The following is a 27,539-nucleotide window of genomic DNA, read 5'->3' as shown; positions in this document are numbered from 1 at the left end:
GAAACCTACAGTCACAGGAAACGCGGTAATGGTCAAACACAAGAAAATAGGATCAAATAAAACTGACTGATTTACATACGGAGATTGGTGCTTATATTTATACAGGTTTAAATGGTTAAAAATCACTCAAGGACTGAGTGTCCCGTCACTGCATATTAACATCAGGTCCTCACATGCGTCGCTTTGGGTGTAGTTCTCATGTCCCTCTGGAGGGCAGTACTTCAGGGGGGCGTTCACAGATATGAAATAACTAAAATTAAGAATACAATAAGCTTCAAAAGTAATACGCAGATACACTATTTTTGCACAAAGTTTAGAGACTGCTATTTTCCTTTAGTTTAGATGTTGGTGACAGAAACCAAAACTCAAGAACAACAGAATCAAAGAGGAAGATGCTCCTTGTTTGGAAATGATGCTTCAGGACTGCACGTGGGAAGGTAGGTTTATCGATACTGGTAGTTCATATTGGGATCGCCACGGCCGTACCCAGCTTGGCCGCTGTTGTAGGAGGCGGAGATACCGCCGAAATTCTGGTTGGGTCCACCCTGGGAGTTGTAGTTCGACTGGTTGCTGTAACCTGCAAGACAAACAAATCAGAATGTTAAAATAAAATCATTTAAAAGGTGAAGTGCGCAGAAATGTGCTTTTTTTTTCTTCAAAAATTCGATGTTTGATGCCATCTCAACTGAAACATGGAGAGGGTGGACATATAGGGCCGTATCATACACCCGACGCAATAAGGCACGAGACAAGTTTGGTGCTGTTTGTTTATATTTTCTGACCAGTGCAACCGTAATTTTCCCGTTTTGCACCACAATGTTTAAATAGCAAATCCATTTGCGCCACTCAGTGGATTCATGGGTGTGCAGGTTTGAAAAGTTAAGTGTGTTAAGGCGCAATGTTGGCGCATTGCCATTTTGCGGAACTGATATAGACTGCACAATTGATTAAAAGCAGGTCTGCGCAGAGCACGTTAGTTATGCACCAATGTGGGTTCAAATGTGTAGAGATTGCTTAATACACACAGGATGTACAGCAATACACAAATATCTTTACTTATGGGAAAAAAGAGGATTAAAATGTTACAAAAATTATTATTTTCTACATAAATATAAAAACCACTGCCTCCATGTCCGGGGGGCTTCTTTCAGTTTATTCATGACAATCTGCATTTGTATAATGTTGTTCCTGTTATTATTATTACTATTATTATTATTATAATCATTTATTATATGCATATTTATATTTGTTTTAATAAAAACAAGTTTAGATTTGTCCACCTGTTGTGTTTTGGAGACGTTTGCATCCCCATATGGGGCATAAGAATAGGACGTGTTTGGATATAACTGTAGATGTAAGTGTGTTTTTTTGACCACACTGTTACTATTTTGTATTTATTGGTTTGCTGGAAATTAAAACTGAATTTAGAAATAGTTTTGAAACAAATCTTTGCACTTAATAAACAAAATTATTATGTAGGCTAATGGATGTCATCAGTGGAGTGTGTACAACACCGTTTCCTTATCCACGAAAGTAAAGGAGTAAAGAGTAAAAGGAAAGTAAAGAGAAAGTGAAAGTACAGAGGCTGAATGGAGGATCATTCTTTATCCATGCGCTGCAGATATTGTTTAACCGTTTTCTCGCTTGAAGTGTTTAGTTTTTCCACTTATAAGGACCGCCATGTAAACAGTAAATGCACCATGGCGTGACAACTGACTCTTAAAGTGATTGGGAGATGAGACTCTGATTGGCTTATTCTCCAAACACACCCATAACTCATTAAGAGCATAAGCACAACCCTGTTAGACCATGCGCCACGGCACAGAGCATATTTTTTCCGTCCTTAAAATAGAGCCCATAGTAGCCCCTCCCCTTTAAAAAACAGCCAATAGCATTGGGTCTGATCACAGCTCTGCCAGTGGGTGTGGTTGAGCTCAAGCACATCAAATGAAAAGCAAATAAAATGCTTCTTGAAGTGGGCGGGACATGTCAGACGCTAGAGAGCATTTGATTGGTCAGAAACTTAAGTATAAGGTGACGTCAAAACAATAAACGCGGATCTATTTAGGCGGAAGTGATAAACAGCAAGCTTTTAATATTATATTACTTTCATATTTTCTAAATGTCTCGTTGCCTCTGGAGGGCAAGTGTCCTGCTAAGTTTATCTCCAACCTGCCTCAATACGCCTGCTGGTCGTTTCTAGAAAACCTAATAGAGCTTGCTTAGCTAGCCCAGGTGTGTCTGATTGGGGTTGGAACTAAACTATGCAGGACACCAGAACAGAGTTTAGACAGCAGTCATTGACAGATCTGTTGATGGGGCAAAAACAGCCACAAACATATTGAAAAGTCAGTAAAAAAAGCATTTTCCCAAAATATGTGTCAAAATAAAAGTGTCACCTAAAATCATTCCATTTGCTGAAACACAGAGAAAGTTGTGGCCAAATTAAGCCTCAATCACAAGATAAATCATAAGAGAAAGATTGTTCACCTTCATAGTTGTACTCCTGTCCTCCGGTCACCTGTGATGGATAAGCAGTGCTGTAGTTAAAGTTTCCACCACCACCAGCAGCAGCTGCTCCTCCACCACCTTGAGCCTGACCAAAGTTCTTCTTCGGTCCGTAGCCTTGACTGTACTGACCGTACTGACCGTAGGACCCGCCTTGGCCCATTCCAGAGACCTGAGGCTTGGTGTTTTGGTGCATGGGTGGCTTTTTGGCTAAAGGTTTGGGGGTTGGGGCAGGGGAAGTGTAGCTGTTGTCGCTCTGATAATATGAGCCGAATCCGCCAGTCGCAGCCAGTCCACCTGAAGACTGGTTCGTGCCTTGATTTGAGGCCACAGATCCACCATTAGAGCCACCATTATTATAGAAATCTGAAGGGGAATAGTGGAGTACACGTTAAATATTGCGGCAATTTATATATATACACATACACACACATATACACACACACACACACGTTTATAAAAAGGTTTAGAGAGAATGACTTTACAACATACTATCCATCTAAGTCATATTTATGCTGTCAAAAAGGAATTGTCTAAACTGAACTATGAAAACTAATCTGAAGCGGTTTCAATTCAATTCATGTTTATTTCTTTAGCGCTTTTACAATGAAGCTTGTCAAAGCAGCTTAGCATAGAAGTTCTAATAAATTGAAACTGTGTCAGTTCAGTTTTCAGAGATGAAGTTCAGTTTAGTTCAGTGAGGTTTAATCTTTAATGCTGAAGGTCCAAACACGGAAGAGCAAATCCATCGATGCGCAACTCCAAAACCTATCAATTTACTAGAACTTCATTTAAGTTAAGCTGCTTTGACGCAATCTACATTGTAAACGAGCTCTAGAAATAAAGAAATATTATTTCCAAATTCTGAAATAGTAATTCTAGTAAAAACCTGAATGATTGTTCGTTAAATTAAATTGTGGTAACGTATTTGCATGACACCTGTGTACAACAAAGAACTTTAAAGTCAAATACAGTGGTCCCTCGTTATTTGCAGGAGTTACGTTCTAAAAATAAGCCGCAACAGGTGAAATCTGCGAAGTAGTCAGCTTTATTTTATTTTATTTTTTACAATTATTCTAGATGTTTTAAGGCTGTAAAACCCATCCCTACACACTTTTTTACACTTCTCAGGCATTAACATTTTCACAGCTCAGACCTTCATAGAAAAATAAGTCCAGTATTACAGAGTGAAATTAAAGATCAAAACTATTTGATCCACATTTATTTATTCCATAATGACGCCCTACAACTTCTAACCTTAGCATGTCTATAAGTTCAACTTTTCATGCAATGGTTAGCATCTTCCTTTGCCGTTTGGGTTCTAGCACAGGTGCTTTTGACGGTGCAGAAAGTTGACGACATTATGGGGAGACAAATTGCAAACATACAGTACAGCACTTCAGAGTCACACTGCTAGCGATTGAAGAATTGTCAATTTGGCAAGCTGAACGCATTTTGTACTGAACAGGAGACACGGCACGGAGGAGATTGATTGACTGGTCTACAGACAATCAGGATGCAGAGCACAATGCACAAATCTGAACACAATGCAATGTAGAAAAAAAAGCATGTCAAATTGCATGAAAAAAAAAATCTACGAAACGGCGAGACCACAAATGGTGAAGCATGTTATATTGAGGGACCACTGTACTCCATTTATAAATAATTAGCCTCTACAAATAGATTTATATAAAATAAAAATATAAAACAATATCATGTTTAATATTATTCGGTATAGATAATTCGAATATTTTATAAAAATTACATTTAGGAATATTAGGATTTTATTAAATCACTTTAATTTACCAACATTACTAAGGCAAATAGTTTTAATAGTCAAAAAAAATGTAAACAAAATATCTCATCTATAATAATATAAAAATAAGTGTTAAAGAGACTTGATAACATGTTACAAAGTGTGTGCAATGGTAAAGTGTGAATATTGAACAAAGCAAACTTTAAAGTGTGAATAATAATGATACAGTAAACCTCAAACGCTGTAAACAAAAATTCTGATAATCAAATCTGAGCTTTCAGTAAAGGAACCAGCCATCATTATTCAAATACATACTGCAACATTACAGATTGTGAAGTTGAATGACTACATTACCCCCCCTATGCTAACAAATCTTTTAGATGAGAAGCTAGTGGCTGGGATGCACAAGAAAAGAAATCAACAAGGCACTCCTACATCCTTTATTTACAATCTCCTCACTGTTGCTATTCGGCACTCATTTTCGGATGTGTTGTTATTCTGACCTAAAGTGACAAGCGCACACATGTGGTTTCTTTGAACGTTTACAACGGACTTTGCACTCACGCTCCCCTGCCATCTTTCTGTAACTATGTGACCATCAACCGTTTTCTCAGAGGATGACCAACAGACCAATCATTGCTGCGGCTCTAACACAAGTTTATGGAGAAAAGTAAAAAGCGCTGCAGTGTTTGTCTGAGGTAATTAGTCTGCCGTTATTACTGAATTGTGTATATTACATACAAAGTGTGTAGCAGATTGGTTATGCAGAGTTCAGACTGCACGATTTTAGCCCCGATTTTGACTTGACGACATGTTTTGAGAAAATCACCAACAAATTCCTGAAATCACAGACAAATTGGTGCTCATTCACACGAGTAACAGTCACACAGTGTGAACTATGAAGGACACAATCTGCGAGAATCGCCGATAAGTCGATGACACCCGTGAAGTATTTGGCATGCTAAATATCTGGACCTGTCGTTGATTCAAATCATGCCGTGTGAAACGTGTTCTGACTGAAATTAACATCGGTGATCATCTACAGCCAATGAGAGAGCAGCATCCACTAGTGGGAGACAATAAAAGCGCTTATTTTCAGTTTATTTGGACCCAAGAAATGGAGGAAAAACTAGTATAAATTTGGCAGGATCACCTGGGTCTGTTTGACCTGCCACCTGAGTTATACCACAACCAGGTCCAAAAAAAAATATAAATAAAAAAAGTTTGAGAAATTGCTAATTCCCTTTAATCTCAGGTGAGCAAATATGTACAATTTTTACTCCACCAAAGGCTTCTTTCTTATTATGTAGTTGATCACAGAAGATATACTACGTGACCTCACGTTGTTTGCATGTCACTTCTCGCGTGTGTTTGGTTGAGAGACGTATTTGGACAAAGTTGTGGGTGATTCTTCCAATTTTAAAGTCATGCAGTATGAAACCCTCTGTAGCCGATCCATCTTGCAGTGTAAACAAAGATTCAGAAAAGTTCAGATGTTTTCAACTAGGTGTGCCTGGAAAATGCAGGTCGTGCGCCTCCATTGGAAATGACAAACTTACACCCCAAGCTTATTGGCATTGCTTACAAGGGGCGCGCTCAGCAGCCACATTGTAATAAAACTATAGCGCCTTATACTGAAACTTCATAAGAAACTTTTTTTTTTAAAAATCGATATTGACAAGTGTTCGGTCAATAAATACCAATACCGAGTTTATCACCCAGCCCTATGCATGTTGGTGGTTGTTTCAACATTCTTCAGAATATCTTGTCGTTTGTTCGACAGAAGAAATTCATACCGAATTCACTACCTTCAAAATTAGCAAAAACGTCTCAAACGCACATAGCAAAAAGTATACCTTATAGCTGATAACATATGAACCTTTTTTTACAAGGAACAACAACTTTAAAAAGACCTCATAGGCTTGTAAAGTAACTCAAATTTATTGTAAAAAAAAAAAAAAAAAAATTTACAATGATCAAAGTTAAAAATGAAAACGCAGCAAATATACCCCATTTATGCATTAGTTCACAGAATTAATAATATTCTGATATTAAAAATCTGTGCCTCGTTATTCACAAACAAATGGCATTCACCACAATCAAAAAAAGAAAAATAAATAAAACATTAAAAACATGGCAATGTATGGAAGTGACTAAAAAAAAAAATATCCATCGGGGACTTTAATTTGTCCAGGAAAGACTACTTAATCATAGGCAAGAGATGGCTTGTACAGTGATTTGAGCTGTAGGGAAGATACAGTATGAAATGATGAAAAATGTCAGTCCGCTACTCATCCATCCACTCATCAGACTGCTCAAATGAGCTGATCACGGCACAAACATTGTCGCAACATCTTCACTTTCTTGCTTGACTCCTGTTCACATCCACAGTGCTTGCCGACCGCAGGGTTTTTGAGGTGAGATTGTAGGTGATGCGTCACAAGGAAACAAGTTCATTATGCAGGTAACCTGTGTTTTTTTTGTTTGTTTGTTTTCGTTTTGTTTTTCTTTGCCTCTATTTGTTTTTTCGTGTCACGTTTGCGTGCGCATTGAAAACATTGGACGGTTTATGTCGCAAACTCGTGGTAGCCATAGGAGTCTGAGACAAAGTCACCTAAAGGGTGAGACAGAGCAGAGAAGCACAGAATTAGACGTCTTCTGTGTTAGACATGCTATGACAAACGTCACCAGCATGAGCCAATGTCGTCAATCAGTTATCATCAAGGGCAAACATAGCTTTCTCTGGGAGATTTTTTATTTTTTTTTTAGATTTCTCTGCTCCGGTCACCCTCAAGAAGGTCTTTCCTCAGAAAGTGGCGTTGGCATGTTGGGAAAATTTCACGTTTTTCGCCGAGGAAAGTTTGCGTCCCATGGCACAACAAAGCAGAGAAATGTAAAATCAAAAAGGAAAACACAATACCGCACAGCCACATACACCATCAAAAACACCCTGAGTAGTAATTTATATAAACCCAGTCCAAAGTGCACAAAACTCCTTAACTTAGTCGAGTTATGGATAAGCCATGTAGTTAAAAACAGAATATTGCTAAATTAAGAAATGAATTAAAATCATGAGTAAAGTCTATTGCCCTGGTGAATAACAGGAAAATACTCACTGTAGCCAGAGTTATTGCCACCATATCCATAAGTCCCATATCCACCTGAAAGAGGACAAGATAGACAGATCAGAATGTGTGTAATGTTCAAATCTAAAGAAACATTTCTGCTGTCATTCCTGCTCTTCTGAGATTTTATCTTAATAGAAGTTGAGTGGAAATCATCGATGTTCGTTTGGTCATGGCTCATAACTAGGGCCAGACAGAATCTGCGGACATTTTTTGCTATTTCTGCACAGAATTAAAAAAAAATAAATAAAAAATAGTGGATTTGTGGAATGATTTTAGGAGTATTGTAGGTAAAAAAATGTGTATATGAAATAAGAGATTACCTTTTTAACTTTAATGTTTACAACACAAATCCAATTAAATCAAAGTTTAGTAAACAAAGCAAGTCTCTCATATATCTACTAACAGACAGAAAATATTACTTTACAAACTGTATTGTAAATATCAAATATATATTTTCATATCAGTCAACAATATTACTGGAACTCATTTAAAAACTGAAATATAAACGTACACATTTACACAAGTAAATAAATACTCAATGACAGGCTAAAAATCTGCAGAAATGTGCGCGCAGATTCTGAGTGGGCCTACTCATTACTTATGGGAAGGACTTACAAGCTAAGCGGTCAACTCCTGACCAGTTTTTAAATAAATGTTCGTTAAATAATGGTTTACACACTCAGCATTGTTAGTTTAGAAGAAAATCAAACAATCTAGTTGTTCTACTACACTTATTTTCTTGTATGTTTTTTTACAATAAAACCAAAATCATGGTATATGAGAACCTGGAATATTTTATGGCGCACTTCAATAAATAAAGATGACTTAAAGTTAAAAAATGTTTTATTTTGATTATGTTTTTAAATAAACTGGTCTTACACTTCATATTTTCAGATTTTTCATAGCATATGTATTAATTCCGGTGCTTTTACCATAAACATATACATATACATACATATATATATATATATATATATATATATATACAAATACACACACACATACATAAATAAAAACAGCAAGTATACTTGTGCAGTTTAAATATTTTTCGCTCTTAGCTGGAACAGTTTCACATTTGGACAAAACAACAACCTACTGAAAGCAGCAAAAACAATAAATGCTGACTGAGTTAAATTAATGTAAAAATGATGTGCATTGTATACATTGTCTGTACAAATCTTGCTGAATCTCTGATTATTAAATTTCTTCAGCACTTAACATTGAGTGTTCAGCTTGCAGACTGTACCTTGGTTAAATCCTCCACCGTTGTTGAATCCCCGTCCTCGGCCCCTGCCGCGTCCTCTTCCTCTGCCCCTTGGATTAGGCATCATGTCAGAGGGTGGCCCGCTCACCATGCCAAATCCAGTGTGCTGAAAATAACAAAAATCACAGGATTAGACAAAGAATATTTAAGCCAACAACAGTGAAAACAGCAAAAACGGGACCTACCATTGGAGGCATTTTCTTTTTCTTGTTCACCTCAGAGTTAGAGCCTTCTGGGAACAGTTTCTCCAGGGCTGCCAGAGCTGCGTACGCCTTCGCAACCTTTTTGTTGGATCCAGTACCCTGAAACTTCTGTCCATCGATTTCAACCTAGAAATGAAAAAGCAGCACTGACGGTCATTTCATTTGCTCTTTTGTTTATTGCCACAACAGCAAGTTAAGACTAATTATAGATAAAATATAATAACGAGATTACTCCATAATTCAATTAAAGGTGATACAATAAAATAAATAAAACGTTCTACAAGAAAGGGATCGTTCACCCAAACATGAAAATTTACTCACTATTTACATTTTCATGTTTCTCCTGTTAACGCAAATGATATTTTAAAGAAAACTGAAAACCGGTAACCATTGACTTCCATCGTGTTTGTTTTTCCTACTATAGAAGTCAATGGTTACAGGTTCCCAGCATTCTTCAAAATAGCTTCTTTTGTGTTCAACAGGTTTTGAACAAGAGTAAATGTTCCCTATAGAATCCCTTTAAAAACATGACTTTTGTTTCAGTCCAATGCATGATAAATAACTTAAAATTCTCCTGGGCATCCATTTTTTAAAACATCTAAAACTCTCAGTAAAGAAAATCTTTTCTAATAGTTCTTAAAACTTCAAATTATAATACAATGTGTTTGTTCTATGATGACTGAAACTCAGTGTATGCATGTTCAAGGTTATTTTATATATACATTTTTAATTGCATCTTTTTATTAACATTTTAACTATTAAATAAAAAAAATTAAAAAAAAAAAATCACAAAACATCTATATTTCATTGAATAAATCAACAGTTGTCTACTCAATCTTATATAAATATAAATATAAAAAGACTGATAGGAATGATTGTGATCCTTCACCTCCATGACGAAGCGTTTGTCATGGCTTCCCCCGGTCTCAGAGATGAGTTCATACTTCAGTCCTCGGCGTTTCTCGTTGAGCTCCATCACCGGGTTCTTGCCATGTTTGGTCAGGATGGGCCCCTGTTGTCGAGCATTCTGAGAGAGCAGAAAAGACTAATCAAGATCTCTGAAGACCAAACAACATACAAAATCTATTCATTAGCCAAAATTAGGATATCCAAAGTTGCAAAGTAAAAATAAGACAGTAAGTTTGACATGTAATCTTGTGCACGTAAAGCATTATGGCTGAAGAAAATCAAACAGGTTGTTCACTTTTTTCAGAGAAAGATTAGAGTTTGCCACATCCACTTCAATGACAATTTTATGGCAAAACATCAAGTAAACAATGAAAAATTTACACCTAAACAGTTTAAACGGTTTATATTTGAACAGTTTATAAATAACATCTCCATAACAATAAAGACATCAATAACAATAGCACAAAATAAAACAAACCGTTTAAGATGTACTTTTGACAAAATACTACAATATTTTAAATAATAATTCACTTTTAAAATAAATGAAAGTTGAAGATATTATTTATACAAATGCTTTTGAATGTTCTGCTCAAAGACGCTATTAATTGATGAAAAATAGAGTGAAAATAATATTGTGAAATGTTATTTCAATGTAAAATACTGCATTTTTTTTTACTTGAACCAGTGCTGGGTTTAAAAAAATAAAATAAAAAAATAAAAATATTCCCAGTTTATTTTTTATTATTATTATTTTTTCTTTAAACACAGAAAATTAGATTTTCGATTTAAATAATTTTCCCCCAACAAAAAATATTGCTTGGAGTTGACCTTATCATAATTATAAGATATAAAAATGCTAAAGAAAGCTCATGAAGTTATTTAAAGATCAAATTTAACAAGATCTATTTATAGTTGCATTCAAGACTTTTACAATACCAACTAAACCATTTTATACAATTACAGTGAAAGTAAACTCAAAATGATTGTTAAAAAGGGGGCCTTTTCAAGATGATGTATTTGCTGTGTTTTTTCTTCAATAAACATGCCTTTAGAGGTTTATTCACTTTTATTTTGTGTTATATCCGTTCACGTAAATTACTCGCATTAGGCTATTGGGTTGCAGTTTATTGCTTTTTATTTGCATGATTGCTTTTAATAGTGCACAGAGTGAGTTTTGTCAGTGTTGATATTCACAGTAATGAACGTCTTTGGGGCTGGGTCACGTCATTTATCCGGAAACAAATGTTGGAATCCAATATTAGATTAGTAACCGTTCCTTTCATATCCGCATCTTCTCCATTATTGTCTCATCCTTTACTTCTCTCACTGTGAGAAGCATGTGTGGCACGCAGGTTCTTATGCACGTGTTGGACGGTGAATGTGAGACAGAGCCATGAATTTTGTTGGCTTTTTTTTGGTGGGTACGTTTGTTTTACAGTCTTTTTTACATTTTTATTTTAAAGAGCACTACTATTATCTGATTTCTTCCCTGATTGGTGATGCTGCCATGTTGTTTGTGTGTTTCTATGGCAAATGTGAGTGGAACTACATACTCCAGTGAATAGAAATAGTTTTTTACCCAAACAAATCGATATGAAATTCACACTCGAGTTAATCGATAAAAGCAATTTATCTCCAGGCCCTAACTTAAACATCTTAAATTAATATTTTTTTCTTTTAGTCAAAGCTGAACATTTACCACCATTACTCCAGTATTCAGTGTCAATCATTCTAATATGCATTTTTCTTTATTAGCTGAACAAGCCTGAAAATCCCTTCATAAATATTGTACAGTGTATTTTTTTATTTTTATCAGTTTGCTGAATTTTTCACTTTTGTGCCCAAATAAGCATTCCAACAGCAACTTCTGTGCCACTTTTGCCTCTTATCTGCCACTATGATCCCAACATCCTTTAACTTTTGACCATTAACGTTAACTATTTTTGACCATTAACTATACTAGTACAGGTATATCACCATTTTTCTAAAACTGAAATGTAGTGCAATCTGTAATAACGGCCACAAGCTTGATTAATGTAATAAAGATGATCTTAATACCTCATCGGTTGGGGTTTCTGTAGTTGGTACAGGTTCTGGCTCCATTTTGATGACTGGGGGCAAAGTCACCTGTACGCTCACCGGCTCGTCCATCTTCATCAGTTCAGTGGCCTTCTGGTCCATTCCTGTGGGCAGACCCATGTCTTGCAAGACCTGGAGAAACAAATTAAATTAAAGTCTATTAGATCTGCAAAGAGCCACAGGCAAAATCTACTTAGGAATCTTTTGATGCAAAGTACAAATGCCCTAATACAGTGTTTTTGAAACATACCATAGCATGGTTTCCGCTATATTCATTCTTCCATGGCGGGGCGCCACACCAAAATTCATCCCGCCACGGCTAAATTACAGCTTCTCATTCAAAACATTTAGTAGTTTTTTTTTTTTTTTTAAATAGCGGGTTGTAAATCGCACCAAAATGTATTAAAAGGTAAGTGAATTATAACAGTGTGAACTTTTCTGTAATCGTAGTACTGCTGTGCGTTATTTGTTTACCCCTTTAAGGTGACATGTTGACTGACAGGTGCGTGATGCGAGTAAACACGACGTAGCTTTCAGTTAAGATGAACACAGTTTCCATAATTTTACTTTTAAGATAAAGGTCTATGGCTCTGCATACAAATACTTTATCTTGCTGGAGATTATGGCTGTTTTACTTTACTTCAGGGCACATAAATACCGTTCTGTAGGTCTATTGGAGACATTCATAAATATTTAAAGCAAATCTAATAAATGTTGGAGACATGCTTGTTACATAAACGCACTAAATCACACTTCAGTGCAGCGTTTATTAGAGAGCGCACAAGAAAATCTGCACTTGCGCAGCGTAAATTTGAGGGCGCGCAAGAAGTTTTGTGCACAGAGGAAATCGGCGCGCAATGCATGCTCGTATTACATAAATAAGATCTCGACTTGCAATACTGCGCTCACAACATTTGTCATTGAAATAACAACATAGGTAGTTGGTAGATCTGTGTAAAAGGCCTGCCACCACAGCTGGAAAAAAATCCTAGAAGAAACACTGTATAGTAAATAGTACACCGTTTACAAAATCACTGGAAAAGCATATTGAGTGTAATATTAAGTGTAAATGGGCTCATTAAGCAACTTAAATAACTGATCATCCACGTAAAGGTCTCTTACCTTGACAGCAACATGTAGTTTTGCAGTGCGTTTGGAGGGACCGGAGGCTTCAAAGTTCTTTCCATCCACTTCTACAGACATGGTGAACACAGGCACATGAACAGGCCCGGTCTGAGAGATGAGTTTATACTGCAGGCCCGGCTTCAGCTGATTCAATCGCATCAGAGCGTTCATGGCCTGTGCTGGTTCCGCTTTCTCATCTGGAGCTGAACAACAGGAAATAAAAGAGAATTGTGTGTATCAGTAAAGTGCAAAAACACACACACAAAGAAAATGTGAACATATGAAGAACATTTACATTTCTTCTGCAGCTTCTTCTTTTTCTTGTTTGGATTCTTCTCATCGGTGGACTCCTCCTCTATGGGTCGTTTCATTGGTGGCACGTAGGTTGTGCTGGGGGGGATTTGAACTGTTGTGATAGAAGACAACAAAAAAGGTTAGGCTTCATTCATATAAAGAGAATTGAGTTTATAGCCATATCAGTTTTCCATTACATGGCAAAAACTAAATACATCAATTTCTTATCAATAACACATGAAAACAAAAAACATGTTTAAAAAAAGTTTTTTTTTTTTGTTTTTTTTTAAGCCTACTCAAATTTAACAACTATTTATAAAGCACATTTAAAACAACCAAAGTGCTTTATTTTATCTATCTATCTATCTATCTATCTATCTATCTATCTATCTATCTATCTATATATATATATATAAAAAAAGAGCAATAAAAAAAGCTAATCAAGGGCTATTAAGAGCAACAAAAAATGGATAGGTCATTAAAATGCATTTAAAAAGAAATAGAAGACGAAAGTCTAATGTGAAGTAGTAGTGTCCCAATAAAAAGGGCTGTCTGATAACATGTGCAATGCCCTATATAGCTTCAACATTTAGGTTTCTATGAAATATTGACATTTTGGAGCAACTTCTCGAATTAAGCTTTTAATTAGTGTCTTTTAAGACCGAAAGTAGGATTTTGCATTCCTTAATTCTTCCTGTAAGAGTTGTTGTATGTATATATATATATATATATATATATATATATATATATATATATATATATATATATATATGTGTGTGTGTGTGTGTGTGCGCGTGTGTGTGTGTGTGTGTGTGTGTGTGTGTGTGGTGTTCCAGTTTAAACAATTAAAATTCTTGTAGACAAGATGGAGCCAGTAACAAATAACTTTTATTTTTTTAAAGTTAAAATAACAGATTTTTTTTCTATGCATTTTATTCATATAAAAGATGTCATACAACAGATCATCATAAAACAGTGTTGGAAATAATTGGCTAGTAACTAGCTACAGTAATTAAACTACTTATCCACTGTGAAAAAAAGATTATGGTTCCTTTTTAGGTCATATAATTAGGTACATATGTACTTAAATACTGTAAATAAATTTCAATTCAAAGAAAAGTGCATGTTTTCTTATACATTTTGTAGAATTATTATATTTTTAAATGTAACTAAAGGCCACAAAGATGATTGAACATGCATAAACGAGTCAGAAATTAGTCCATAATTACATACGAATTCCAAGCAGACAAATATTATTCAGAATAATTCTCTCACCTAAAGGTTAAATTGGTCAAAAACTGCACATGCTTAACCAAATAGAGTAAGAAAAAAAAAAAATGTCAATGATAATATATTTAATTATAAAATGTGGTGTCTTTGCACAAAAAAGGGAAAAATGAATCAAAGCATTATACTCCACTTGGCTAAAATGTTTAAGCATACCATTTTTTAAATAAAGCTTCAGGCCATGTTTGACTCAAAATTATTGAAGAGTGTAATGAATATTGTCTACATTTCCATTTAGTGCGAATATAAGTGGTACAGAATCAAGTATTTAAATTGAGTAATTAAATTACTTTCAGATATAGTAATTGTGAAGGTAACTAATGATTTTGCGAATTAGTTTAAGTAACTTGCCCAACACTGTCAAATTAATGCCAGGTACTTACCTGTATAGTCAATAGGAGTATCACTGCGTGGTTTCCTGGGCATTTTTGAAGGAAGTGGGTCCATGCCAAGCACTTTGTGCAGCTGTCCAAAAGCCGAAAGCCTCAAAGCATGCTGTCAGTCAAAAAGACAACAATCAGCCATTATGCTCATACCAGAGCTTTAAATTATTAAATTATGTCACGTTTTACAAAATGTCAAATTATCTCTGATGTCCCTAGAGTGTGTATGTGAAGTTTCAGCTCAAAATAGGCAAGGCAAGTTTATTCCATACACAGTGGCAATTCGAAGTGCTTTACATAAACAGGAATAAAAGAAACAAGTACAAGAGAAACAAAAACAAATAATAAAAATGTTAAAAATAAAAAAAATTTTAAAAGCATAAAAAAACAGATAAAATGTGTTATAAAAAAATGAAAAAGAAGAGATAAACATAATAGTGGGATCTGTGCAAAAATACCACACAAATATTTCTTTATTTGAAACTGGCCCTTGTTAGGCTTTGATCCTAATTGTGTAATTTTGGTGACTGTTGCTTTAAATTCAAATGAGACTATGCTCTTTTCAAAAGAGGGCGGATGTGTCAGCATAGTGGCAGATTCAAAACCAAGACTAATGAGGGATAAATTGACACTAATGGGGGGCTTCCTCCCTGATGACACATACAGAACATCAAATTGCATTTATCAACTTAATTTATCAAGCGTGGTAAAAAAAAAAGATTTAATTTTTACCATTAGAGGCTGGTTGTAATCCCACACTGCTGCCACACAACGGTGTTTGAACCCTTTATAAAAGTGATTTTAGCATAATAGGTCCCCTTTAAGTGGTCAGATGCTAAACTATAAACAAAAACAGAGTACAATGTGGACAAACCTGAGCACTCTGAGTGATGTCCTCCCGCTGCTGGCAATCCACGTGACTGATGGCATCTGTTAGCTCCTTTTCACAAGGGTCACAAATGCCTGAACCATCTGAAAGCAAATTTACAAAGTGTTTTTATGCACCATTCTAGACTTCCCAATCATAAATTATAATGCTGATTGGTCAGTACAATGCAACAGTACCCATTTACACATTTAAAGGAGAACTTTACTGCACAAGTGCTATTTGTGAACAACCAGAAGAATACTGGAGTTGAATGCTCTCAAATATTCTCTCTCATACTAAAATATTGGTGGACTACCTTTATACAGTCTATCTTAGATGTCTAAAAAGATGAAAGTGACTTACCAGCCATGAGAATTCCAGATGCAAGACATTCCAGCACTCTACGGAGAGCTTCTCCTGCTCCCATTGGCCGATTTCCAGTGCCAATCGCTTTTTCACACAGCAGTTCTAAGGGCTTCAAGAAACAAGAGCGACATTAGATGGGCAGCAACATATAGACAAAAGATTTGCTTATATTATCAAGAGATAAAGGATTAGTTCATTTAAAAATTAATAATCCGAATGAAATTAGTTTCAAACTTCACATGGTGAAATCAAAAGCCACCATGGACCAAATGTTGGCATCTCTAAATACACACTAGTAAAAATAAGTTGATTAAGAAAGATGCATGGTTAATGACTTCAGTGTTGGCAAACGTAAGAGAAAATGACTTACTGAAATGACTATCATGCAGTGCTGTTTTGCACAGCTGAAATTATCTTCAATTTAACAACTTTAAATTTCCACCAAAACAATAAATGAGATTTACCCATCCTCTCAGAGGAGACCAAGTGGGTACACGAGCACAGAGGTCCCTCAGGATGCGAATGACAATCACACAGGAGCGCAGTCCATTAGCCCTGGCCTAGAGACAAAAGCAGGAGGGACACAATCCAACAGTTTAGCTCATGGACTCATAATGTGGCACAACACCAAAGCAGTAAACAAATAAAACAACGGGTGAGATTTACCGATACGGAATATGCATCAAAAAGCATTAGCAACGTAAAGAGCGGCAAATGGTTTAGAGGCATATAAAAAAAAAAGCAATTACTCGATTGAGCACTAAATTAATGACATATTAGGAGACCAGATTAAATAGATTAGGTTAGGGAAAAGGAACATAATGTGACTTGTGTTTGTGGCTAGATTAAACATGTCAGTTTATTTAACGGAGAATGTAATAGAAAGATCTAAATAAAATACGAGAAAAGCAGTTTTAAAAGGACTTTTAAAGATCTACAGGGCCTCAACTGAAAGCAAGGAAGCATTAAGATGGCGGAAAAGGTGCAATATTCCTTTATAAATAAAGCCAGCAATGGCAATAAAAGGGAGAATTTTGCAAGCAGCTCAAATTGTAAATAATAGCCTGTGTCCAATACAAGATGTAAAGATACATCTTGACAAATTACCACCACAAAAAACAACAACAAATTTTTTAAAAATTCATGTCATGCCCGGTTTTTTGTTTGATTTTTTTTAGGTGGAAAACTGCATGACATGCCCTCCTGCAAAAAAAAAATAAAACTAAAACCTTAAATCACTTTAACCTCTTCCAACATTTGTACGGCACTGCAATGTCTTTCTTACGATCGCCACACTTGCAATTATTTGATCAAAAAAATACATCTTTTTATACAAAATGTTTGAAAATATTCCTGTTAAACGTTTTTTTGGAGCTTAATATTAGTCTAATGTACTTTCTTATATTCTCAAATGAACAGCAATTCCCTGAAACAAATCAGCTTCAATAGATTAACATAACATTTTTCCTGAATTCCAATACTACACTAAGTTTTCAAAAATAAATTGTGCCAATCAATATAATAACCCAAAGGCTGATGACCGAACTTGCAACATTGGAAATATCTCTACAACTACAATGCACTGAAAAATCAAGTATTTAATAAAAACAGCACTGCTGGCTGCAGAAATATTGCACCTCATTGCATTTCAAATTAAGTCGTTGTAAAGCATTAAACTGCACTGTAAAAATGTGCATGTAATGGCGCCCTCAAGTTAACCAGCTTAATCGATGTGACAATGCACAAAAGTTAATTTAGCCAAGCAGAGGTCAGACAACACTGACAAAAGATGTCCTTGGCAAACGCAATTCAAAACCGTCCAGCAAGAAATATGACATTCTACTGGAGGCAAATTCACCCCAACAAATAAAATCTACATGGACACACTGAAAAATAACCCACACAAACAACTGAAAAAAAGACTGCATAAAGAAATAAGGTTAACACAGAAAGAAAAACGAAAACAAACTCAACTACTAGAAGACAAATAAAGACAAGATGCAAACCTGGAACCACTTGGCGTGGCGGAGGGACGCCAAGGCAGTCAGGCATTTCTGCCTGTCCAGTACATCCGGAGGATCGATGACTGATAGCGTTTCTATTGGCAGGTGGAATAAGAAGACAAGGTACAGTTTGACCAAGGGGTTTTTCTGTCTCATGGCCGGGGGGGAGGAGGCAGAAACCCCTATCAAAGGCAGTGGAGGGGAGAGGAGGAGGAAGCCCCCCCAACAAAAACAACCCTTCCTGTGCTTCAGCAAGGACAGAGATCTACGAGTGCTGAACGTACGGCTCCGTTCCAAATCCAAGTGATGCTTCACTTCAGCATTAAAATGGCTGAGCATAGGAGATCCCCGTTAAATGTTCAAAAGCAATACACTAAATTTGACTTCGAATGAGCCATTAACTCTTTTCACATTTATCGGAATAGCTGATTTATATTGCATTGACTTCACAAAGAAGAAAATAAGTGCCATTTTTTCGATGTTCTGACCTACATGCTAAAATATTGGTGCAAAGTCATACAAACTATTTGCGGCATATTTGTCTTTGCTTTTATAAATGGGCATTCAAAAAGACTTAAATGAGGTTGACCAGTCAGACAGAGTCCCTTTCATTATGTGTGAGCCCAAAATATCTAAAGTACAACAAGATAAAGAATAAGTCCACTTGAAATCAACTACTTCTACACTTATGAGATCATTGAAAATACAGATTAACGCTAACATATTAAATTGAAAGTTGAACAATTTAGAGAAGACTTCGCACTGAACCGAAAAAAGCAGTGAAAATGCATGTGTAATGTACTCTATATTAACCTTAATGTGGGATATATGATGTTGCCCTCAATTCTGGTGACCGCTTTCTAGTCTTCACAAATAATGACCAACTATAGCTCACTACGATTTGAAACAGAGCCCGTGTGGCTGCATTTGAGGCATGACGGTGCAAAGTGAGTGAATGTATTAAAGGGAGATTCTATTTGTTCATTGACGTGACATGGGGAACCCCTCCTCCTCGCCCCCTTGCTTTTTTTTTTCTGGGTGCACTGCCTTGCCCCTTCCGAGACAGAGAGCGTCCAGTTGGTCAAAGGTCCAGCGTCCCTAAAATTGACAAACTAGAAGGCTTGACAGAGAGAATCAGATTTTGAACCACAGGCAGCAGTAGTCAGATACACAAGAGGTATGATCAAAACAAGTCCACACTGCAGCAAAACTGATGGCTTGTGATGGTCAAAGGCAGGCGTCACTAACCATGGGGTCACAGATAGGGCTAGGCTTTTGGTTCGGTCTCAATTTGGTTTCAATTGACCTTTCGCTAAGGCCCGCCATCCCTTGATTACTGTTGCTCTGCATTGATGCCATTCAGTAAGAAGCACTCAAAATAAGGAAAAACCTGATTGCATATTACTTCACATGGATTAGAACAGATTGACACGGCAAAGCATTACATTGACAAAAATATACAGTAAAAAAATTACAAATAAAAGGCAAAAACTGCCTAGATAAGACCGTAAAGGAGGGATTAACGAAAGGTCAATTACTTTACGCGTCTGCTTTTCCTATCTACTACACCAGCCCTGAAAATGCTGTTTAAATAATAATGTTGCCCATTAAAAACTGATTTAGTGAGTTATGGTGACCATTTAAACCACCACAGAGTCTCATCTATATTGATATCCTAATGTCTAGCATTATCTATAACCCTCCTGCCCTCCGTGTAGCCTCTGGGCTCCGTCAACAAGCCCTGGCGATCAAACCAGAGCTCGACAATCCTTCTGCTTTTCATTTTTGCTGCAATGCAAACCGTTCCATTTCTTCTCCATTATACGAACACATGCAAACAACAAGGTTTGTGATTTGGTTTCTTAATTCTCAATAAGCCTTCAGTAAACTCTCCTTTAAAGTACTACAAAGGGCCTAACTTAAAGCTTTACCCATCACTTAGATATGTTACTGTATATTGGGCCATCAACACGTTAACATAGATTCAGCATGGAACTGTGAGACTTCTTCAGGTGGCATTAAACAGCATTTGTGTGACATCACTACTCTGTACACAATATCCCCAAGCTCCATTGAAGGCCCAATAAACAATATCCCTGCCTGAGTCCATCCCATCTGCATCTGCTGTATCAGGGGGTCGTGAGGGTGGTTAGAGGAACCATAAGACACGTGATTTCGAACCTACCTCCAGCAGCCTGCTTCTCAACCTCCTCCCTCACGAGGGGTGAAGTCAGGTGAATGGTGAGGGTCAGCGGAGGCTCTTTGGCATTTTTGATGACAATGGTGGCATCGTGGATGCACGGTGTAACATCATATTTTTCCTCAGTGATGAGCTGCTGGAAAGATATTTGAGATGTATGCGTTTTTTGTTGCCCATTGTAATCCATGCTTAAGAAATAAAGTACAGCAATCACAACAATTGATATTCAATTGATTTATGCAAAACTATAAAACATATGCACATAAAAAATAAGATAAAATCAGTGAAACTCCTGACATTACATTTCTTTAATGCTTCAAAGAGTAGATCAATTTCAGATATCAAAATTTTTTATATTCAATGTAATCATTGTGTAATGTATGGCTCTCTCTTTTCCAGTCATTTTTGTTTAGGAAAAACCTGGCTGAAATAGCATTTTAATTCCCTCACACAAACAATGGCTTGGTTTTTAGTTGACACCAATGGAATGGAGCAAAAAACGATTGTGCAGTGAATAAAAACTAATACTGATCAAGTGTCAATTCACATCATGGCAACCCCAATTTCAACAGTCAAGATACATGACTGGATATTTTACAGCTGTTTCCAGAGAAGGCTTGCTTACAAATTGAGTTTAAGAACATCAGATGTGGTCAATGCTTAATAATGAACTTTTTTATGTGCATTTCTTTTTTTGCAGCCCAATATGCACTTAAGCATAAAATTAGTGAGAGCCTGTGGCCAACGCAAGCAAAAAATAAAAATAAATATGCTAAACATCCCAGGAGAGGAAGAAACACGGTTGAAACAACAAAAGATTATTGCACACTAGTGGTGTAATGGATCACAAATCTCACGGTTTGGATCACACTTTAGTTGAGTCACAGATTGGACCATTTTTTGGATCAGCAAAAAAGGGAGACGACAATTTGCTTTCCATTTATACAAATAAATAAATAAATTCACTGCAAAAAACATTGGTTTTAACAAACAGAGAAAATCAAGAAAGAGCTAGCTGAATTGAAGGAAAATATTCAACACAGAAAATTATCTTTGCTACTGTTGCTGCTAATGCTAAATATAGAAATCTAACATCTTGCACAACAGATCATATTTATATTAATTTAATGATTGAACAATTTACATAAAACTTCATGTTTCATTATTGGTGGATCATTTTTGATAACCTATTCAGTGACAATTTATGGTTGTTTGTCACCACCTATTGGTTAAACAATGTAATTGCAACAACATTCAACAGCAGCAAGTTCTATTAAACTGTGATTTTATCCTTTACCATAACCATCATTGTTTATATCTGAACTATAAATCGTTCTCCCGTACTTCTGTGTTATTTAATTGTTGGTAACTAACTGAAAGTGTAAAAAACAGCATCTCTCTCGATCAAACACAGATTTGAATGCAGGCCTTCGAAGGATTATTAATTATATGCAAATCATTATCAGTTATCAATCATATTGCGTGGGTTTGAATTGAGATCACGATCTTTTAATATTTAATTGTGCACCTTTACACTGAAAGCACTAATGCAGTCTCAACAAACAGTGACAGAACACCTTTAATAACCTAAGAAAGCATTTAGGTCCCACCACAACTTTTCGTCATCATTATAATTTACAGGGAAGCCAAAATGCTTTCATACACGTGATTTGAATGACACGGGAGGCCATCTCACTGCAATTGTTATAAATGTTGGCTCAACCTACAAGTTCGAAAAAACGTATTAATTTGCAGATCACATGCTTTCCGAACTGTGGGCTGTGATCATTGTCTGTAATATTTGCGCATTAAAAATAAATCTGACATCACGTTGTGGAGTCTGAAACTTTCATCCAACATAAAATCATTTGCTTCTGAAAAATCGGTATAAGCTCGTACCATCTGGCATTTTAGATTATTTTGAACATATGTAAGTGCTGCAATTTTCGTCAATCAGACAAAACTTCTGAGTTCATTCTTGCTGTGAATTGCAGGCAAAATGATCGATAAAAAGTTTGATAAATGTTTTAATCATAATGATGTTATCAATCTGAAATATTTTGCCCTTTTTTTCTTTAAATGGATTAATTAACATGCATTGGACTCAGCGTGCAAGGTTTGTGTACCTGATGAATTTTCAGATATGAAGACACAAAAACTCATCTGAAAATTTCAGACTTCAGTGTGCAAAGACTTTAAGCCTGCATTCTAGTTCAACATGTCTAAATATCACATGCAGACATACCTTTAGCTGCACAGCCAGGTTATCAGATACTTTCTTTAGCAGGTTGATAGTGGGTTTTTCTTTGCACAACAGCACAAGTTCCAGGTCAAGATCTCCCTTCAGGAGAAGGCCTTTAGCTACCAGCCCCACACGCATGACTCCACGCAGGGAACGGGTTGCCTGCTCCCCAGTGCTTGGCTCACTGAAATATCAGGGGATTCAGTTTCTTCATTAAAAATTCACTGTAAAATTAGGGTAAACAGTAGAAAACTCTTCAGATCTACTTACGTCTCCTTATCCCCTTCTCCATCTGTATCCAATGCATTCACTTTGGCATTTCCCTTCTCCTGGTCATCCAGCCAATCAGACACGAGCTTCAGAGCACGCTCTGTGTGGGACACCATGTTCTGCACCCCCTCCAACTCCTCCTGGGTGGGATAGATAGCCGAATGTTTGGCCATCACATGGCGGTCGTCATTCACAAAGATGCGCATGGAGCGATGACGAAGAGGCGGCGGCTTCATAGGAAAACAAACAGAGGAAAACATTACCAAAAGCCAGTTCAAATGTTTGAGCTTCATGAGATTATATTTTTATAGACATTTATAATGTCTCAAATTAGTTTTTCTACTAATTAAATATATTTTTCTCTATTATTCATATATTGAAAATAACATTTAAAGTTCAAGCAAAACACCCCAGCAACAATCGTTTTTAATATCTTTAAAAATCAACTTTTGACCAAAAAAAAAACAAACAAAAAAAACAAACAAACACTTATCTCAATTATAATAACAGTAGTAAACAAAAGAAATAATTAAATAAGCTTAATTTCCCAATTAATGTGGAAATTAATTAACAATCATCATTCTACTGTTATATTCAGTATAGTTATTCCTTTGAAAATGTACCAGAGTCAATTTTGCACTCAGAAAACAACGCAACGTCTTTAAGATACGCTACTTACAATTCATACATACATTTTATAATATTTATTTTATTTATAAGGTTTAAATGCATTTTAAATTTAAATTAAGACTTAACATTAAGATATGAAATGTACAAACCAAATGAAATAATGAAATTCAGTTTTATATAAAAAAAAGCTACATGCAAACATTTACAAACAATAATACATTTATAATTACAGATTCTGCATCTGAATCGTAGTAAATAAAACCATCAAATTTCCTGATTAATGTGGTAAAACGTTAGAGGAGTAAATCCTGACATATTAATTAGCGTTAGTGTCATTCATCTCTAGTTGGTAGTTTTAGTAAAATATGCAAAAGAACTGAAATAAATGTATTTACCATAATGGGTACAAAGTGGGACTTCAGTTTGGCAGTGTTGGTCTATATGTGGCAGAGAAAAGCTGCTTCTGGTTGGTCTGTAATGAAAAACAATATCCTGTGTTATATATAAATTAATATCAGTACAATTCAATAAAATGGCGAACAATTTAATAAAAATGGGCTAAAATAATACATAGTAAGGTTTACATTGATAAGTACACGTTTCACATAACAAAAGACTAAGTTGCTGTAGTCAAAGTCTTTATAATATCAAATGTAAAAATTCTAGATCTCAAACACTGTATGATAACTCTGATCACATATTTCATGTAAATCAAGGACTGTATCAAAATAAATGCTCACACATGGGCCATTAGAGCATCTCATATTTTTATCTTCATGGAGACAGTGGCTCCTGCAGGGCTGATGCAGCACAAACAGGATGTTTTAGGTTTAGATAACACACTATGTTTATATATATATATATATATAAAAAACTTACAAATCTTTAAATATACATTACTTGACTTATCTCTTAGCGCATGCTGATAACTTTATGACTTCATAAATTTTTCTTTATAATATCCTAAATCCTTTAATTTCCTGCGGTTGTCTCCATGCTTGATCCAGAAGTGCTTAATAACTAGGAGCCGTTTTCTCCTCTTTCTCATCAAATGAGGTTTATCATATCCTAGATTTGCCAGGAAAAGTTTGTTGATCTCTCAATTCACAAGTGAAGCGCCTCACATCTGTTACTAGAGCATTACAGATGGTATAAAGCTACAAACAACACAATTATACTGAAATACAGGGCATGTGCAATGACAAGAAACTCAAGTGCAGGCTGTATAGTGAAATATACTGGGGTTTTAATCTATCAGAAGCCGAATATGCCCAAACATGACCGTACTGTGTGGGGAGCTTATGAAAACACAAAATAAATTTAAAACAATTACTCTATCCTCCATTATATGGTCTTAACTTATTACTATTATGTTCAAAAAACATTTAAAAGATGGTTTATAGAACATCAGACGTGTCCCCATTCGTATTAGCATGTACCTACTTGTTACTAACTTATGCTTGCCATCTTAATGATTTGTTTAAATGCATTTTAATTACTCTTCTCTCCTTTACATAATGTTTTTTACTGATCATAAACATTTAATTTATTAAATCATATTTAACTATGTCCATTTTAGTGCTTCTTGGTTATGCTTGATTCATTGTATAATTTTTGTATTGTTTTTAGGGTAACAATTTCAACATCTGTCCAAGGACAAGGAATGAAAAATAGCCCCTTGGCTAATTCTGGTGCATTTGCAGAACTGCAAATTAATGTAAAGTAAACCAAGTAAACAAATAAAATAAATAAAAGTAAAAACCTTTATTTATAGCCTTTGTTCTTTTGTAGTCACAGTGGACAATGAAATGCAACGTATAAGATACTAAAAATTACTTGAATAATCATTTTAGTAAAATAATTTTAGCTAGATAATTTCATTACATTTCAAATGGGGTATCTTGAATGTGTAACAGTTTCACATCATCACACTAAATAATATTGGTTATTTCACAAGATCAACCTGTCCAGGGACTGGAGGTGCAAAATAGCAACTTTGACCTCAAAAGGAAACTGTGCCTTTTTATCATCAATGTATTGATGTTGTCGTCGTCCATGTAAAATAATATTAAAATTCAGATGCATAAATTAACTACAGACAAGGGAAGTTTGAGGACAAAATGTCCCAAAATACAACAGAGCAATGGCTTTCTGTGGTATTATGGTTAGGCATGGGCTAATATAAGATTCTGATGGTATAATAACTTGGATAAAAATCTCATATTTTACAGTATTGTGATTACTGCTCTAAAATATGTTCTTTTAAATGTTTGAGTTAAACACAATTAAAACCTTTTCTCCTTTGAACACAATATTTTATTTTGAGAAACATTTAAAATATTTTGGATTTACAGTACCCATGTCAGGCTAAATAATGAAAATAAATCATTTTTTTCACAATCACTTCTGCTGTTTTCATTAGTTTCAAAAGCCATGATTTTTTTTTTACAATTTAAAATCTTTGGATATCTTTTCTGCGGGAGATACTGTTGTCCTAAAAAAAAAAAACCAAAAAAAAAAAATCTTACATATGCCATAGGAATGATACAGCAAAAAAATGATGGTTTAAAAACCCTCAACGTTTCTAAACCGTGGTAAACCTTGAAAACTGTTATCATCTCATGCCTAATTATGGTAGTATACACAGAATATTTGACCCCACTCTGTTAAATTATTCGTAAACAAAACACATTAGGGATGCAGATTGAAGTAAATACTCAGATTGAGGTAAATACTTAGTTTTATACTCACACAATCATTCAGTGACAACTTGACACGCTCCCTATAGTGTTTACCATGGTACTTTGAATATTCAGTCTAAAATCTCTACTAGCATTTCAATTAGCATTATTTATTGTCTGTGAACAATGTCATACTTTGATAGTCATTGGCTGCTAATATGATTTCACCATTTAGAATCTGCAAACACTTTTCTGAAATTATATTAAAGAGAAAGTCTGAATGTGTGAATATAAATCCAACTTTAGCGCAATGAGATGCAGCCGTTGCCATTATTTTCAAATAATTCAACAAACCAGAGTCAAATACTCCTTGCTTTAACCTAAATATTTGTAAATATCTCGTATCTATATTATAACAACTTTAGTGCATGAACTGTCATTTTGTAACATAATATTATTTACACAACAGTATATGGGTCCCACATACTTAAATTTATTTTACAAACAGGACACGCACTTGTTGACGCCCACACCATCTTCATAGCTTTAAAAAGAGGCAAGTTAACAGATAAAACATACTAGCTCTCTTAGACGTTTAATTCAAATACAAGTTAACGCTATATTTTGTATCCAAAAAACACAGCTCTCAGGGTAAACGAGAGAAACGCAGTATCCATCACAGATGTGCGGCCATTTTAATGCAGTCAAACAATGGAGGCAGCAGTTCACCGGCGTGTGCAAACCTCGTCCACCGTTTAATAAAACATCTGCTCCTTAGGGTCGCATTTATGGGGCTTCAACGACTTTTTACCTGTAAACAATGCTAATTGTGTCGAAAACAATATTTTTGAGCAAGATAACTTGCGCATTTCGTTATGAGGCACCGATGAACCGAAGGAGCTAAAATGGTCGTGACCCTCCCCCAAAACAACTGAAAAACCGATGTAATGATGATAAAATGGTTGTTTTACTGGATAATAACACAGAAAATACTACTCTTAAACACATTAGGTGTAAAATGTAAGACAAAAATACAACAAAATATTAAATACTCGGTGTTTTTGGGAATTGTATGCGGAGCTAACGTGCTAATAGCTAGCCATAGACATTTGGCGAACAGACGGTTATATTTCTACGACATTTAACTATTGAAAAACGCATTAGAAGCAAATAAAACGAGTCAAATGAACATATTTACCCATTGTAAGAGTTTAAGATATATATTTATGTTATTATTCACTCACCAATACAGCGACGAAGATGCGCCCGTCTGCTGTTCTGCCGCTGTAGAGAATCAGCGTGCGCTAAACTGGAGCCGCAACATGTGATCTCTCTCAGCCAAC

General features: G+C 35.5%; 1 protein-coding gene across 4 annotated transcripts; it reads right to left on the bottom strand.

Moving 5' to 3' along the window:
- Nucleotides 1-23: 23 nt before the first annotated feature.
- On the bottom strand, nt 24-27,539 carry ilf3b (interleukin enhancer binding factor 3b). Of its 4 annotated transcripts, none has more exons than XM_056453155.1 (19): nt 27,441-27,539; nt 23,911-23,987; nt 22,886-23,115; nt 22,619-22,799; nt 20,359-20,509; nt 18,177-18,268; nt 16,635-16,730; nt 16,168-16,279; nt 15,811-15,908; nt 14,937-15,048; nt 13,268-13,378; nt 12,970-13,175; nt 11,827-11,979; nt 9,749-9,886; nt 8,842-8,985; nt 8,639-8,762; nt 7,381-7,425; nt 2,491-2,874; nt 24-577 (listed from the first exon to the last, which is right to left on the bottom strand). In XM_056453155.1, the coding sequence occupies exons 2-19, from the start codon at nt 23,911-23,913 to the stop codon at nt 444-446; spliced, it is 2,514 nt and encodes an 837-aa protein (XP_056309130.1). In that variant the 5' UTR covers nt 23,914-23,987; nt 27,441-27,539; the 3' UTR covers nt 24-443. The 4 variants fall into 4 exon arrangements, with proteins under 4 accessions (XP_056309130.1, XP_056309131.1, XP_056309132.1 ...); XM_056453156.1 differs by having other exon boundaries at nt 20,359-20,506; XM_056453157.1 differs by lacking the exons at nt 24-577; nt 2,491-2,874 and adding an exon at nt 6,780-6,878.

Source organism: Danio aesculapii, chromosome 3 (assembly GCF_903798145.1).
Source record: "Danio aesculapii chromosome 3, fDanAes4.1, whole genome shotgun sequence".
NCBI lineage: Eukaryota > Metazoa > Chordata > Actinopteri > Cypriniformes > Danionidae > Danio > Danio aesculapii.
The sequence above is the reverse complement of the archived record's forward strand: the minus strand, read 5'-3'. Positions and strand labels throughout refer to the sequence as shown.